Source organism: Antedon bifida, chromosome 5 (assembly GCF_963402885.1).
Source record: "Antedon bifida chromosome 5, ecAntBifi1.1, whole genome shotgun sequence".
NCBI classification, from domain to species: domain Eukaryota; kingdom Metazoa; phylum Echinodermata; class Crinoidea; order Comatulida; family Antedonidae; genus Antedon; species Antedon bifida.
The window spans coordinates 24168767-24181881 of record NC_136230.1 but is presented as its reverse complement, the minus strand read 5'-3'; the positions used below and the strand labels follow the sequence as shown (position 1 = coordinate 24181881).

The window sequence follows — 13115 nt, the reverse complement described above, 5'->3', positions numbered from 1 at the left end:
TCAGTTATATTAACTATGAGAAGTGAAACAAAATCACATGATGGGTAATCAGCAACCAGTAATTGCCATCATATGATAGTTAAATTGAAACTTATTAAATATAGTTTCATTATGGTTTCATGAAAGGGTATTTTTAAAGGTAATAAATGCCACATGAAAAATATAAAAACAAATGCTATTATTACAAAAATTCAGGATTTTGTATCGTTGGATCAAAGACTTGTGTATACCTGTATTAAAATTTGCCTTTAGAATTGGAATGCCATTATACTGTATTGCAGTCTCTCTCTATTCTACATCATAGATTTCACTAACAAACTATCAATAAGTTACAAAATATATTGTTACATCATTACAACACACATACAAGAAAATATTGTGTGATACGAATATCTTTACACTATTTTGGTAGACCATGCTTATTTCTACATTATCCTCCTAGTTGAAATGCGTGTTGTATTTTCTCAACATGGACAAGGTCCATCAGAATCTCGTTCAAATTCGTAATGCGGGTTATCCGCCATTCGTACAATCCTAGTTTTATGAGCATCTGTAGCCGGCGTTGATAATGACATCATTGGTCTATGCATTTTAAGTTTATATGCTAGAGTCGTAAATATCGCTTTGATATTATCCGATTCCACTGAATCTAATGCGGATGTTTCAAACAACGGCATATTGTTTGCGTCGGCAAACTTCTGAGCCATACCGGTTGTGATTAAAACGTTATCTACCATATCGCATTTGTTTCCAACTAGAACACGTGGTATATCCGGAGCGAGGGAGTGTCTGTCACATTCGTCGATCCACATGGGTAAACTTTCAAAAGTACTTAATTTAGTCATATCGTAAACAAACACAACCGCGTGAACGTTACGGTAATAATGTTGCACCATACTTTTACGAAACCTCTCCTGGCCAGCTGTGTCCCATAGTTGTAACTGTGAATTCAAAAGAACAAAAGTAAGCATCTAGTATTTGATTAGCAAAGCCATCAGTGATCAGAGGGAGGGGGGGGGGGGGGGACACTTTCCTGTACAGAGAGAATAGGTTTTAATACTAAGGCCAACCTCTATTCAAGGACACGACACTCTTAGATAAGGGTCTTGAAGGTGTCCCCTTAAGAGAGATTGTAACCTTAAACTTAAATTTCTTACATACAATTAAAATTTAATTGTTTAGTATGCTAGGCAAGCAACGATAATAATAATAGATAAAAGCAACGTGTGGGTGGGGTGCAGTGTACATTGTACAAGGAGTGCCGTCTAAATACAATGGGAGAGTAAATATTCACTATTGGTATTTTCTGTGGTAAAGTACAGGTAGATGAGTTGTTTTAAAAGTAGAAAGTATACAATTATATTGTAGCTTGAAAAAATGAATATACCTTCCAATTTTTTATTTAATTTTATTTTCTTCATTTCGGTAGAAAATATATATAAAAGACAATAGGGAGGTTTTGCAACCTTACGAAAACAATAACGAAAACGGATACGTAACACATTTGTGAAACTTTTGAGCTGATCCCCATTTCATATTCGTAAAGCGTATTCGTGTTGACGAATATCACCAGTCATATTCGTAATTACAAAACGAGTATAGTTTTTGATCTATTTTTCACATTTTGCATTTGAATCATGAATGATTCATGATTATAATATAATTATAGATTTATTGAAAGTAATTTACTGAAGTAATTTACTAAAATGCCAGGTAAATTTGATAAATAACAGTTTTTAAAGTCCTCACTCGCTTTGATGTTACGCTAGGCCTAGGCAGCCAAGCAACACGTACGTATCTGTTTTCGTTTTTGTATTCGTAAGGTTGCGAAACCTCCCTATTGCTGAGGAAACAAGTAATAAACAAAATGTTGTCACTGGTAAGATGTGTCTCTCATACAAATTAAGGACCATATTTCATACTAGGGTATTTGTGGTCTAATTATAATAATTATTGTTAAATCACATTAATTGAAGGGATCAGGTCAATCAATCATTGGATCCACAGGCACTATACAGTTATACACTGTACTGTATAGAAAGAGCCTGTTCAATCTACTGTATGTGTTTGTATCATTCACAGCATACAAATGTTTTTGTGTCTGAACTAGACTGTAGTATATCACCTACTATAGTGACACTGTGAACCAGTGGCATAATGCAGTGTCATTATAGTACTGTAGGTGATATACTACAGTCTACTTCAGACACAAACATTTGTATGCTGTCTATGTTTTTAGGCTTTTTCGACATATTTTAATGCCTATTTTTTCCTCTGGACAAATTACTCAGGGGCCCCCATAAGTTCTGGGCCCCTGGGTTTAGCCAGTGAGCACTCAGCTGTTACGCCACTACAAAACTGAAGCCACCGTACCCGATACACATTGACGAAAGTACTGACGAAATCAATGATTTTGACCTTCTGTTGTTTAAAGACTAAGCAATCAAATTGATAAATTTGTACGTCTAAACATACTGTACACCTAAAACTATAACTGTAGGTAGCAGCCTTCGTCTAAAATTCCTAGTTAATAGTATTTATCGGCATCATTGTTGATTTTAGTAAACATCGACACTACAAAGTGAGACAAATTTATGATTTGATGAATTAACACAATAACTAGATGAATTCAGGCTAAACCATAATCAATATGAATAATAGATTAGATTAAGTCGCCAGAAAAGGTTACTCTAGGTACATTAGCAATGGCTCAGTACATGTTATTAGATATGTTAAAGTCATCGATCATTGCGGCATGATAGGGTAATATTCCTAAATGCCATCGTTAACATTAATATACTGGTCATGCACCACGGCAATACTATGATTACTTTCTACTAGGTACCATTATGCTCAATTTCTAACAAATTTACTGTAGACTTTCATACGCATCCAACAGCGAGCACAAACTCGCCAATTACAGGATGGAAAAACTATTTTATAATTATCATGCATATGAAATAAGTCTCATTTGAGGCTTACTGTAGGTACAGTAGTGAAGTTGAAAGAGTCGTGAGTTACAACCCTGTCACTAGGTCAAGATTGAACCTCGGACCTTTAGATTGGAAGGCAAGCACGTCAACCACCAAGCTACAGCTCCACTACTGAGGCATGCAGTGTTATCCCAAAGCAGGTTTTGCTGGACTAAATTCCAACCACCGGTATTGAAAATAGTGTAAGAAAATTATACATAATAAAATAAACCAGGAGCAAATGAAGGCTATTTTTGTCAATTTGCCCGACATGATTTCTATATTGAGAGAACAGTAAACACGTTTTAACCCAATCTAGTATGTATGGATTAAAAACTACTAACAATTTGGTGGTCAAGTAATAAATTATTATTATTGCACTACAGTACAAGAAAATTTTTAAAATAGAACCTAATTATGTGTAATAATACAACAAGCTGTAACAAATCTAAATATTTCTTACAAAAAAACGCAGCTCATCTCATGATAACTACTGTCTACATGCATCTCATTATTATTTATCTCAGCAAATGTTTTCATAGACTCTCTTTTCTCAGACGTGCTTTGTGGTATGCACATGCCCAGTCCGAGTTTCTAAATACACATTTTTTCAACCATAATAAACTATAGCTACCGCATGGTAACTGTTTCCTAATGCTTCTGTTTGCTTGAATATAACTGCCTAAAGGAGTGGCGCAAAAATATAATTGAGTAAACTATGACCCAGTTTAATAATATTATGATAATTCACTTGTGGTAATAAATAATTCATAATTAAGAAGAAAACCAAAAGGTTTTTTAGCTCCATTTTGTCAATGTAAACAGACTACTATATACATAATAAATTACGGAATCATGAATGCAATAAGTACCTATATAATAATGGGCGACATAATTCATTCACTTAATAATTGATAATGCAGCTTTAATTTTACTCATCTCTGGTGACTGACCTGAAGCATTAAATGCCCTTCAAAGAGAAATATCTAGAAAACTAAATTGTAATTGCGGAACGTGTGTGGTGGTTTCAACGCGACTCTGCATATTTGACTATGCTTTACTGCACTTTATTATTTATTTATCATACTGTATAGACTTATAGCCATAATATTGGCAGTTAACCCATTTATTAATTGTTTTTCTTAAATAAATTTAATGTTGTCTTTTTTAATATAATAATATTATTAATTTTGTTTGTTAATTATTTGTTGTCTACTGTTTTCAACAAATTTTAAATTTCCTCTTTTTTAAAGATAGAGGCTAGACATTATAAATAAATAATATGTGGATTTGGATTCAAAAACTAGCTTTAATTATAATACAGTCTATTTTAAAAAATCTCATTATATAATAAATGAATATTGGCACATTAATTTATAGAAAAAAAACCTGTAACACCTGGGTGTTGTAAAGGAATACTCAGTATTATACTACAGTAAAATAAAGTATACTGTAGGTTAATGTCAGCTCTGTCTAAACTATCAAACTAGTTTGAAAAGAAAGTGCCCAAATATGGTAGTGATATGCCCAAATATGGTAGTGATATACCGAAATATGGTAGTGATATGACATAATCGTGTCCATCATATATGGGCACATCCCATTATTTTGGTCACATAACATTTGATAGATAGCAAAAAGAAAAATTACAAAACTTTCAGTATACTGTACTATGTACTGTATGTACTTCCACTGGGAGCATTAAAACTTGCCAAATTGTCTATTATCACTCAACAGCATTAACGTACACATTTGCTGATGTCTATATTTTTGCTTTTAATTAGTTATTAACTAAGTGGTAAGATAGAGTTATTCAGATGGTCAGATAATAAAGACGTCACTGTGTGTATTGGCTATTAATCTGCTGTATGTCAATTAAGACAAAACACGCCATGCATTGAGATGAGATGAAATGAATTTCTACATCATACAGTTCCAAAATTTCCAAATACTATCTATACTTTATAGAAAGATTATCTGAACCGCCCGGGGAGGGTTGAGGTAAAGTATATTAGTGAAGATAATTTTTAAATGAAACTAGTATAATTATACTGTATATTCACAATGTTTCTTGATATTACAATATTTACATACATATTTCATAACTGAAATGATGTTTTTAAGAATAATATTCAGTGACATGAGTTTTCAATCTTAATGTTATTTTATCCAGAGGCAATGTATCTAAATTATGTTTTGCTGAGACATGACATCACAAGCCAATATTGCCGTCTACAGCTTGCCAATAATTAAGCGTGAAATATATTGCTAATTATTGTTGCTTTATGTGTGTGTTTATATGATACACTTTTATTGCAATTTCAGAGTGGTTACCACATGGCTTGACATCTATTTTTATCATTTATCAATATTTGTGTTCAATTTATAGTAATTATCAGGTGCGGATTTAGGCGGAGGCTAAACAGGCTTTAGCAACCCCCAAAAATTTAAGTTTTTAAAATAAAATAATGACTATTTTTAGTTTTTCCGCAACCTGCCGGATCGTTTTTATCATTTATGAAATATTTAGCCCCCCCTAATCTATAATGCTGGATCCGCCCCTGATTATAGTACAGTAATATAACAGTATATAGCCTGTTTCTAGTGCATAATGCTGAATAGCTCATCAGGGTTAGAAAGTTTTAAATCCAATTAGTAATCTTTGTAAAACATTAAGCACATTTTTTCTATTTAATTAAACACCTACTACTATCTCACATGCAAATTTAGTTTCATATGATTAATTTTCGAGTCCTACAAATTTTCATTTATTTATCGGAATAAAAAAAATCTCTGCATGATGTTCAGTAATAGTGTTTTAACTTTTTATACAGAGTTTTACTTAATATTTCAAAGCTTTACGAACTACTAAGTCAGGGTCCTACCCACAGTACTCACTTAGCACACATGGTACTAAGTCTGTATTATAGTACTGTTCAAACGATTATAGTAATCCTACTTTTGTAACAACAGTATGATATTGAAAATAATACTTTGTTTCAAAAGTGTTCTCAAGCGGACTTGAACAGTAAAGGACGACGACTTAAAAGTACTCAACAATAAATATTCAAGTGCGTACTTAAAGTATAAAATTACATGCATGAATTTCATGAAAATTATGTCGAAAAATTAAATATGTGAAAAGTATAATTTCCAAAATGTACTATTATAATTTTTTTAAATTTTTATTTATTTAAATTCTATATTAATATAGGTAATATAATAGTCAAATATTAGTTTTTATTATTAAATTATCAAGTTACTTCAGCTAATCCATACATTGCATGAATACTTTTCTCTCATGTCTCTCATTCCAATTTGTATCGACCGACGACGACCAAGCTAGGTCGTGGGCTACTTTTTAAACATTTTTGGTGGTTTTTGGAACCAACAACGCCCCCATGCCTATCTAGGTTATTGCAAATTGAAGGCTGTCTATCATTGATGTTAAAAATAAACTTGAGACTAAAAAAAGAATCATAAAATATTAAATCTGAAAATACATTACAATTTTTAACTGGTACCATTGCTTCTACGAAAGCAGATAAGAAGTAATCACATTAAACCTATGGAACTATCTATTATAGGATTAGGAGAGTATGAGATTGTAATCTATGATGCGGTATGATGACAATAAAAATAGACCATCTACAGTAGATCATCTTCTATCTAGTGCTACAGTATTCAAATTTAATGACGTCATTGTAGACAACAAGAAACTTTATTACCTGACAGTATTACAAAAAGAATTGTTTATGTGAAAATGTCCGTCAAACAGCACCCTCTAATGGGCGATGGCCTGATACAGGGGAAAATACCCCTGGGTTGAACACTTAAGGAGCCCTCCAATGATGCGTACTAGTTGCATTGGAGCTGCTCTGGGGCCACTTAAGCTCTGGGTTTAAAGCCAGTGAGTTCTCATAGCCGTACGTTATCATTTCATCAGTAATTGGTTCTGCTGTTCTGTTTAATGACTTTCCAGGATTTGAAAATTGAAAAAGCAGCGCCAAAAACAAACTATTGTATACAGTTTCACATTCCACAGTTTACCGTAATAATCGTATATTATACTTCTATAGACAATCACAAGTCTTTATGATCACTGTGTGTATTCAACCAAATCAAGGCTTGTCTATACCCATTATCTTTAATAGAAAGAATCATCATTGTATTTGTAACATTTCAGTAGCACTGTAAAATTGACAGGAGTTATTGTAGAATCCCTATTATAAAGCTCGGTTCTCACTAGAGACGCAGCACAAGGACGTGGACGCAATGCAAGCGAGTTGACCAATGACAAGTGACAGTTGCTTGTTATTGGTCAAATCACTTACATTTGTGCTTCTGTCCTTGAGTTGTGTCTCTAATGGGAACCAAGCCTTTTGGAGACATCTTTGGGACCCAACAAAAAGAATGTCCACAACATTGCAGTGCCTACCACGATCAGCACACTACGAGAAATTCCCTACATTTACAGTATTATACCCAGTTCTTTTAAAACAGGGTTATCATCATTTACAAAAACAACAAGGATATAAATCAGTGTGTCTATTCAAGTAAAATGTCTACCAGTATATTTTCAATGAGAAATGTACTGTACTTTACTGTATACCTACAATAAGGGTATTGTCCGCACTTGTACTAATACTGTAGATTACAATCATGGGAAAAAATACAACAAAAGCATTGGATGGATAAATGGATTTTCTGTAGAAAAACATTTATATTCCATTAATTGAGAGATAATTTTAATGGAATTTGTAATAATTTTCTACAGCCTCAACATCTAATTGTTGTGATCAACAGTAAACAGTGATAAAGTTATTGTTGGTCAGGAACTCTGTTTGCACTAATTGGGATAAGTCTAGCACTGTCAGAACATTTAAGAAACACTATTAATTAGGTACACTATTGTGTAATACCTACTATTTATTAAGCTGTAGGTTACCATTGAACACGGAGTATCAATAAATTATTTGTTTTGATGGCGATTTATTTTAATTGGCTCCTGTGACTCAGAAAAAAAAGAAGGAAAAATGATTAAATATTCAGTTATTTCCTCTTTTTGCTCTGGATTTTATCCTTTAGTGTTTCTGAAATTAACTCTTACATCTCTCCCGGCCTTTGGGTTTTTCACATTTTTTCCCGGCGACTGAATTTTAATTTTTTTTCTGCAATAAAATACTACAAAAAATATTAAATACCGATTAACATTTAGTCAACATGTACGAACATCTGCAGACGGTCATTATGACGATTCCCCTCATATAATTCACCAGAGTTAGACGCTGCCGCGCGCTCATCTTCTGGTCTTGATGATAAATAATAGCACTTAATTTTTCTTTTTAAGGCTGTGAACTCAATTTTTCATGGTAATTTTGAAGTGTACTTTCCTATTTCTGTTCCACAATATCAATTGCGTTATCCTGCTTTATTTTCTATATCAGGAGGGAGGGTAAATATTACTAAAAATGGTTTTGTTAATCGTTTGCCTAAGTTATACCACTCACTTTGTAAAATTGATGGATCTGTTGATTTTTTTTTTGATTCCCTTGCTTGTTTCCGTCACAAGGTTTTGTCTAATGTCAGTAATATTTAAATGTTGTCTTGTTATCTGTTGATTTTTGCTTGTATATTATATGTTATATTTTACGACTTTCAGCCCTGTTAATGGTGACGTTTGGTCACTGTAGGGTGATGATGAAATAAAATAAATAAAAAAAAAAAAATAATAGCCTAGAGAGCGTTGCTGAAAGTACAACAAACATTGACTCGAAAATCTTTTAACTTTATATATATTATATTGTATATTTTTTAAAAAAAACGTTACTTTACCTTGAGAGATTCACCATCAACATCAATAGTTTTTTCTCTAAAATCAACTCCTATAGTAGCCTCAGTTTTTTCTGGAAATTTTCCACCACAAAAGCGAAAGGTAAGGCATGTTTTACCAACATTAGAATCTCCTATCACTATAATCTTAAAGATACGTTTTTGTTTATCTGTTTCGTCATAAGGATTCTCAAATGTCGTTTCACCGCTGGTGGTGTCGCCGTTTTTATCACCCATCCTTTGGCCTAGTGTTTTCCAAATGACACTGCCAAACGCTTACAAATAAATAACTCCTGTAAATTGTTTATACTTTCCTGGTTATTTTGAATCATTTACCGGGGTAGTAAAATGAATATAGACAACAATCTGTTGCGTTTCAAACATAAATCTCCACCCTAAATTCAGCCATCACGATGGTACAGTTTCGTTTTTTTAATGAAACACCCACCCTCGTCCAATGAAATGTTGCAATTAAAGAAGAAATAACTCAAAAATATTAAATAAAAGCATATTTCTATGCCTATTTCTAAAAAATAATAAGCGAATTGAGAATTAAATAGGCTAGTTAATTGAAAGTATATTTAATAATATAAAGTATCGACATCAACAATTAAATGTTTTAGAGATTTAAAGAATCAGAGCAGACGACAAATCTTTCTGTGATTTCGCGATATAAAAATAAAATGAAACTCGGCGGTATAAAAGAGCTTTCGCTATTTAAATATACGTCTTTTTCATGTGAACTCTTTCACTTTTTATTTTCTTAGATGTAAGATTTTGCAAAATTTTGAGTGGTATGGGTAGAAAAACAAAATCTACACTTATTCTTCCATTATTACAAAGTATTTATAATAATTGTACCAATAATTTAAACCAGGTCAACGAAATATACTATATCTCTTGGTGGCGCTATTGATAAAACTTGTTTGCAATCGGGGAAAAAATTTGTCGGCATATTTATCATAAATTAATTTTTTATAGTCGGCTATTAATTTTCTTTAAAATAAAAGTTCCTGAAAAGAAATCTTCTCGACGAGACAAATACACTGTAAACATGAGCGCGTTGGCTGACCTTGATGTGACTTTCCTCGCGCGCAATATTTACTACACGCATTTCCACGTTAACGCGACACGCCCATCCGATAGGTCCTACGCATTTCCGGTACGCGTGCGGAAAAAAAAATAGAAACTAGGATTTTCAGTACGTTTAGTTGTACTGTCACTGTGTGGTGTGTTTTCCTACCTAATGTGTACATTTTTCTTATATAAATACCGCAAATAAAACAATATGCGAAAATATATATCATATCAGTTGTAATTCTTTTTCTAATTCCAGACCCGAAACACATGGAATTTCAAACATGATAAGTGCAGGTTTCACTCAATTGAATCAGTTTTAAAACTTTTACCTTTTAGCATAGACTGAAATCTTTCAGAGTTTAACCCTATAATTATGTCACACGTTATGTTACAAGTCGGTCATTGAAAGTGTACTCACCTTTTTAGTTTGTTTTGTGGTTCACCAGGGCCACAAATAAAGATAAGTCAGATCTACAGCATGCATCACGTACCATTGGAATTGAGCAAAGTTCTATTGAATCCGTTTTTGGAAATCAAGATTCAAAACACATTCTATTTGCAAGATTCTATTCATCCCATGCATAATGTATTTGAGGTGTTATGTAGCGGTAGACTTAGACGTCTACCGGTCTATCATCTCTCGTACAAATAGGTTTCGTAACAGCTTTTATTCAGCTATACGTACCGTATGTGGCACTTTGTAATTGTTTTTGTTAGTTTTTTATTTATCTGAGAGTCCCCATCAAAAATATGGCTTTTGACCAAAAATTTGATAAACAAAATTTGATAATTCTGTACACAATTAACTGAATAATGAATGTACACACAACAGCTTAACAAGAAAGACATTTCTTTTATTCAAATCTAGCAATTGAAACACACAGAGATGTGATCACATTTATATTATATACAGTATATCATGTATTTTATTATTACAGTATATATTAAATCTGCTATAGTATTATAGTAAATCGATACTTTGATAAATTATAAACTGCATATAACAAATATTACAGCAGAACCTCTATTAAGGGGACACTTTTGGGACCATCAAAGTATCCCCTTAATAGTGGTGTCCCCTGAATACCGATTGGCTCTTTTTTTCATGGGAAAGTGTTCCCTTAATAGAGAATGAGGGGTTCTACTGTATTGAACGTTTTATGCATGGTTGGCATTCATGAATTTAATTAACACTGACAAATACATTTATTTATATGTATAAATTTATAATCCTTTACACTGCATTTGATTTTTATTTGGAATGTTAACTATATGTTAATTATATTTCAGATCTTGCGAGATCATCATCTTTAGTCATATTTTCCTGACTGTGACCCAACATTTATGGCAGTAAAGTCTTCTATGAGATCATACACTGAAAATGGAGCAAATCTGAAAAAAAAAATAAACACAAAATTATACAATATAAAATACAGTATCATTAAGAAGTTTTATTATTTTAGGAAGTTCAGTAGAGATGTCTCCCTGGTTAAACAGTATGCAACAGACTTATTTTTCTTTGAATATCAATTGAAACAATTCTCAAAAAATATATTTTAAATCAACACCCCATATACTTTTTCAATCGCCAAAATATACACTTAATAGCAGGTTATGTATTTTATTAAAAATATAAAGTGACAACAGTAGAACAGCTCCTCTAGGACACCCTGGCCAAGGGCGAGCTGTTTCCACACCAACCCTTGAGAATTTTTTAATGTATACTAAAACCTACGCTTTGAACATTATCCTGACGTTATGCTTGCTTGGAATAACAATTTCCCGCTTGTTTCTCAGCACACCATCAACAATTGTTGATACAGCATCATCTTGTTTTAATATTGAGTCAGTCCTGTAAAAAAAAAAGAAAAAACTTTCTATTACACAGAACAAAACACAAACAAGTATGCTCTATAAAAGAAGAATCTGAAATGATTTGAACCCAGCATTATGAGAATGCTAGGCAAGGACCATAACTACGACATAAAAAAGTGAATAGATTATTTACTAACTTAAAAGATAAGTTTGTGAACATCCCTGTATCGATGAAAAAAGGGCAAACAAGTGTTGTTTTAACTCCTGTCCTTCCAAGTACTCGGAGCTCTGAATGCAGACTTTCTCCAAGGCCGACTGCCGCATACTTAGATGCACAGTAATCACTCATTCGTGGAGTACCAAACTTTCCAGCTTGTGAAGCAATTGTGACAATGTGGCCATCGTTGCGTTTAATCATATCGGGGAGGAATGCCTTCAGAATCTGAAAAAATCAATTAATCAATATAAATAATAATCGATGGTTGAAATCATAAATAATCATAAAATCGCATTATTGTAAACCAGTGATTTCCCGTCCTTATAGTTACTATGTTTCTGAACTACCTTACGACTTACCCAAAAATGCGAAATGGCATTCACTTCAAACGTCCTAACAATCTGAGAATCAGTCAGGTTGCAAATTTCTTCACCCGAAATCACCCCTGCATTGTTGAAAAGGATATCAACAGTGCCGACTTTATCCTGGACAGATTTTGCAGTTTCGTAAACCACGTCTTTCTTCCGAACATCCACCGTGAATGTATATGCTTCAGTCCCCAACTCTCTCACTTGTTCGGCTGTCTCTTCGTTGCCTTCCGTGTTGACGTCCCATAGTACCAATGTAGAACCTAGCCTGGCAAAATGAAGGGCAAACGACCTGCCTAAACCGTGTCCAGCGCCGGTGATGAGCACAACCTTACCGCTTACATCTTTCTTCGGATACGGTACGAATAAATGATAAAAATCTACTGCTAATGCTGCAATAATTTTGAGTGTTAACAGCAGTACTTCTAATACAATGAACATGATGTACAATTATACGTTTTTTATTACTATTCTTTATACCATGCCCAACACCTACATCTAGGCCTAATGTGTGTTTATAATTGAATACCCTGGACACCGCCGCCGTACCCTTTTATACATATCAGAGGGTGGAACATCAACAAACGTAACATTGACCTTCGTCCTGCGCTTTCTGGTATGTACTTCATCCAATCAGCGCGTTTAAAACATTGATTAAGAATCATTAAATAAATTTAACTTTTTTAAGTACATGTTATTGTTGCATAAAATATAATAGATGTAGCAATGTACTATCTGTGTGAGCAAATCTGGAATCCTTATATTTTGGAAATATCTAGGTTAAATGACCTTGAAAGTCAGCATGAAGGACACATTTTAATATAAGTGTGC

At 33.1% G+C, this 13115-nt stretch overlaps 2 protein-coding genes across 2 annotated transcripts; both read right to left on the bottom strand.

Annotated features, from left to right (window-relative positions):
• On the bottom strand, window positions 1-9224 carry LOC144843208 (putative Ras-related protein Rab-33). Its single transcript, XM_078699987.1, has 2 exons — window positions 8808-9224; window positions 1-941 (listed from the first exon to the last, which is right to left on the bottom strand). The coding sequence occupies exons 1-2, from the start codon at window positions 9039-9041 to the stop codon at window positions 465-467; spliced, it is 711 nt and encodes a 236-aa protein (XP_078556113.1). The 5' UTR covers window positions 9042-9224; the 3' UTR covers window positions 1-464.
• A 1493-nt stretch (window positions 9225-10717) lies between these two features.
• LOC144842970 (17-beta-hydroxysteroid dehydrogenase 13-like) lies at window positions 10718-12838 on the bottom strand. The gene is made up of 4 exons (XM_078699604.1): window positions 12276-12838; window positions 11897-12141; window positions 11620-11736; window positions 10718-11276 (listed from the first exon to the last, which is right to left on the bottom strand). The coding sequence occupies exons 1-4, from the start codon at window positions 12723-12725 to the stop codon at window positions 11195-11197; spliced, it is 894 nt and encodes a 297-aa protein (XP_078555730.1). The 5' UTR covers window positions 12726-12838; the 3' UTR covers window positions 10718-11194.
• Window positions 12839-13115: the final 277 nt, after the last annotated feature.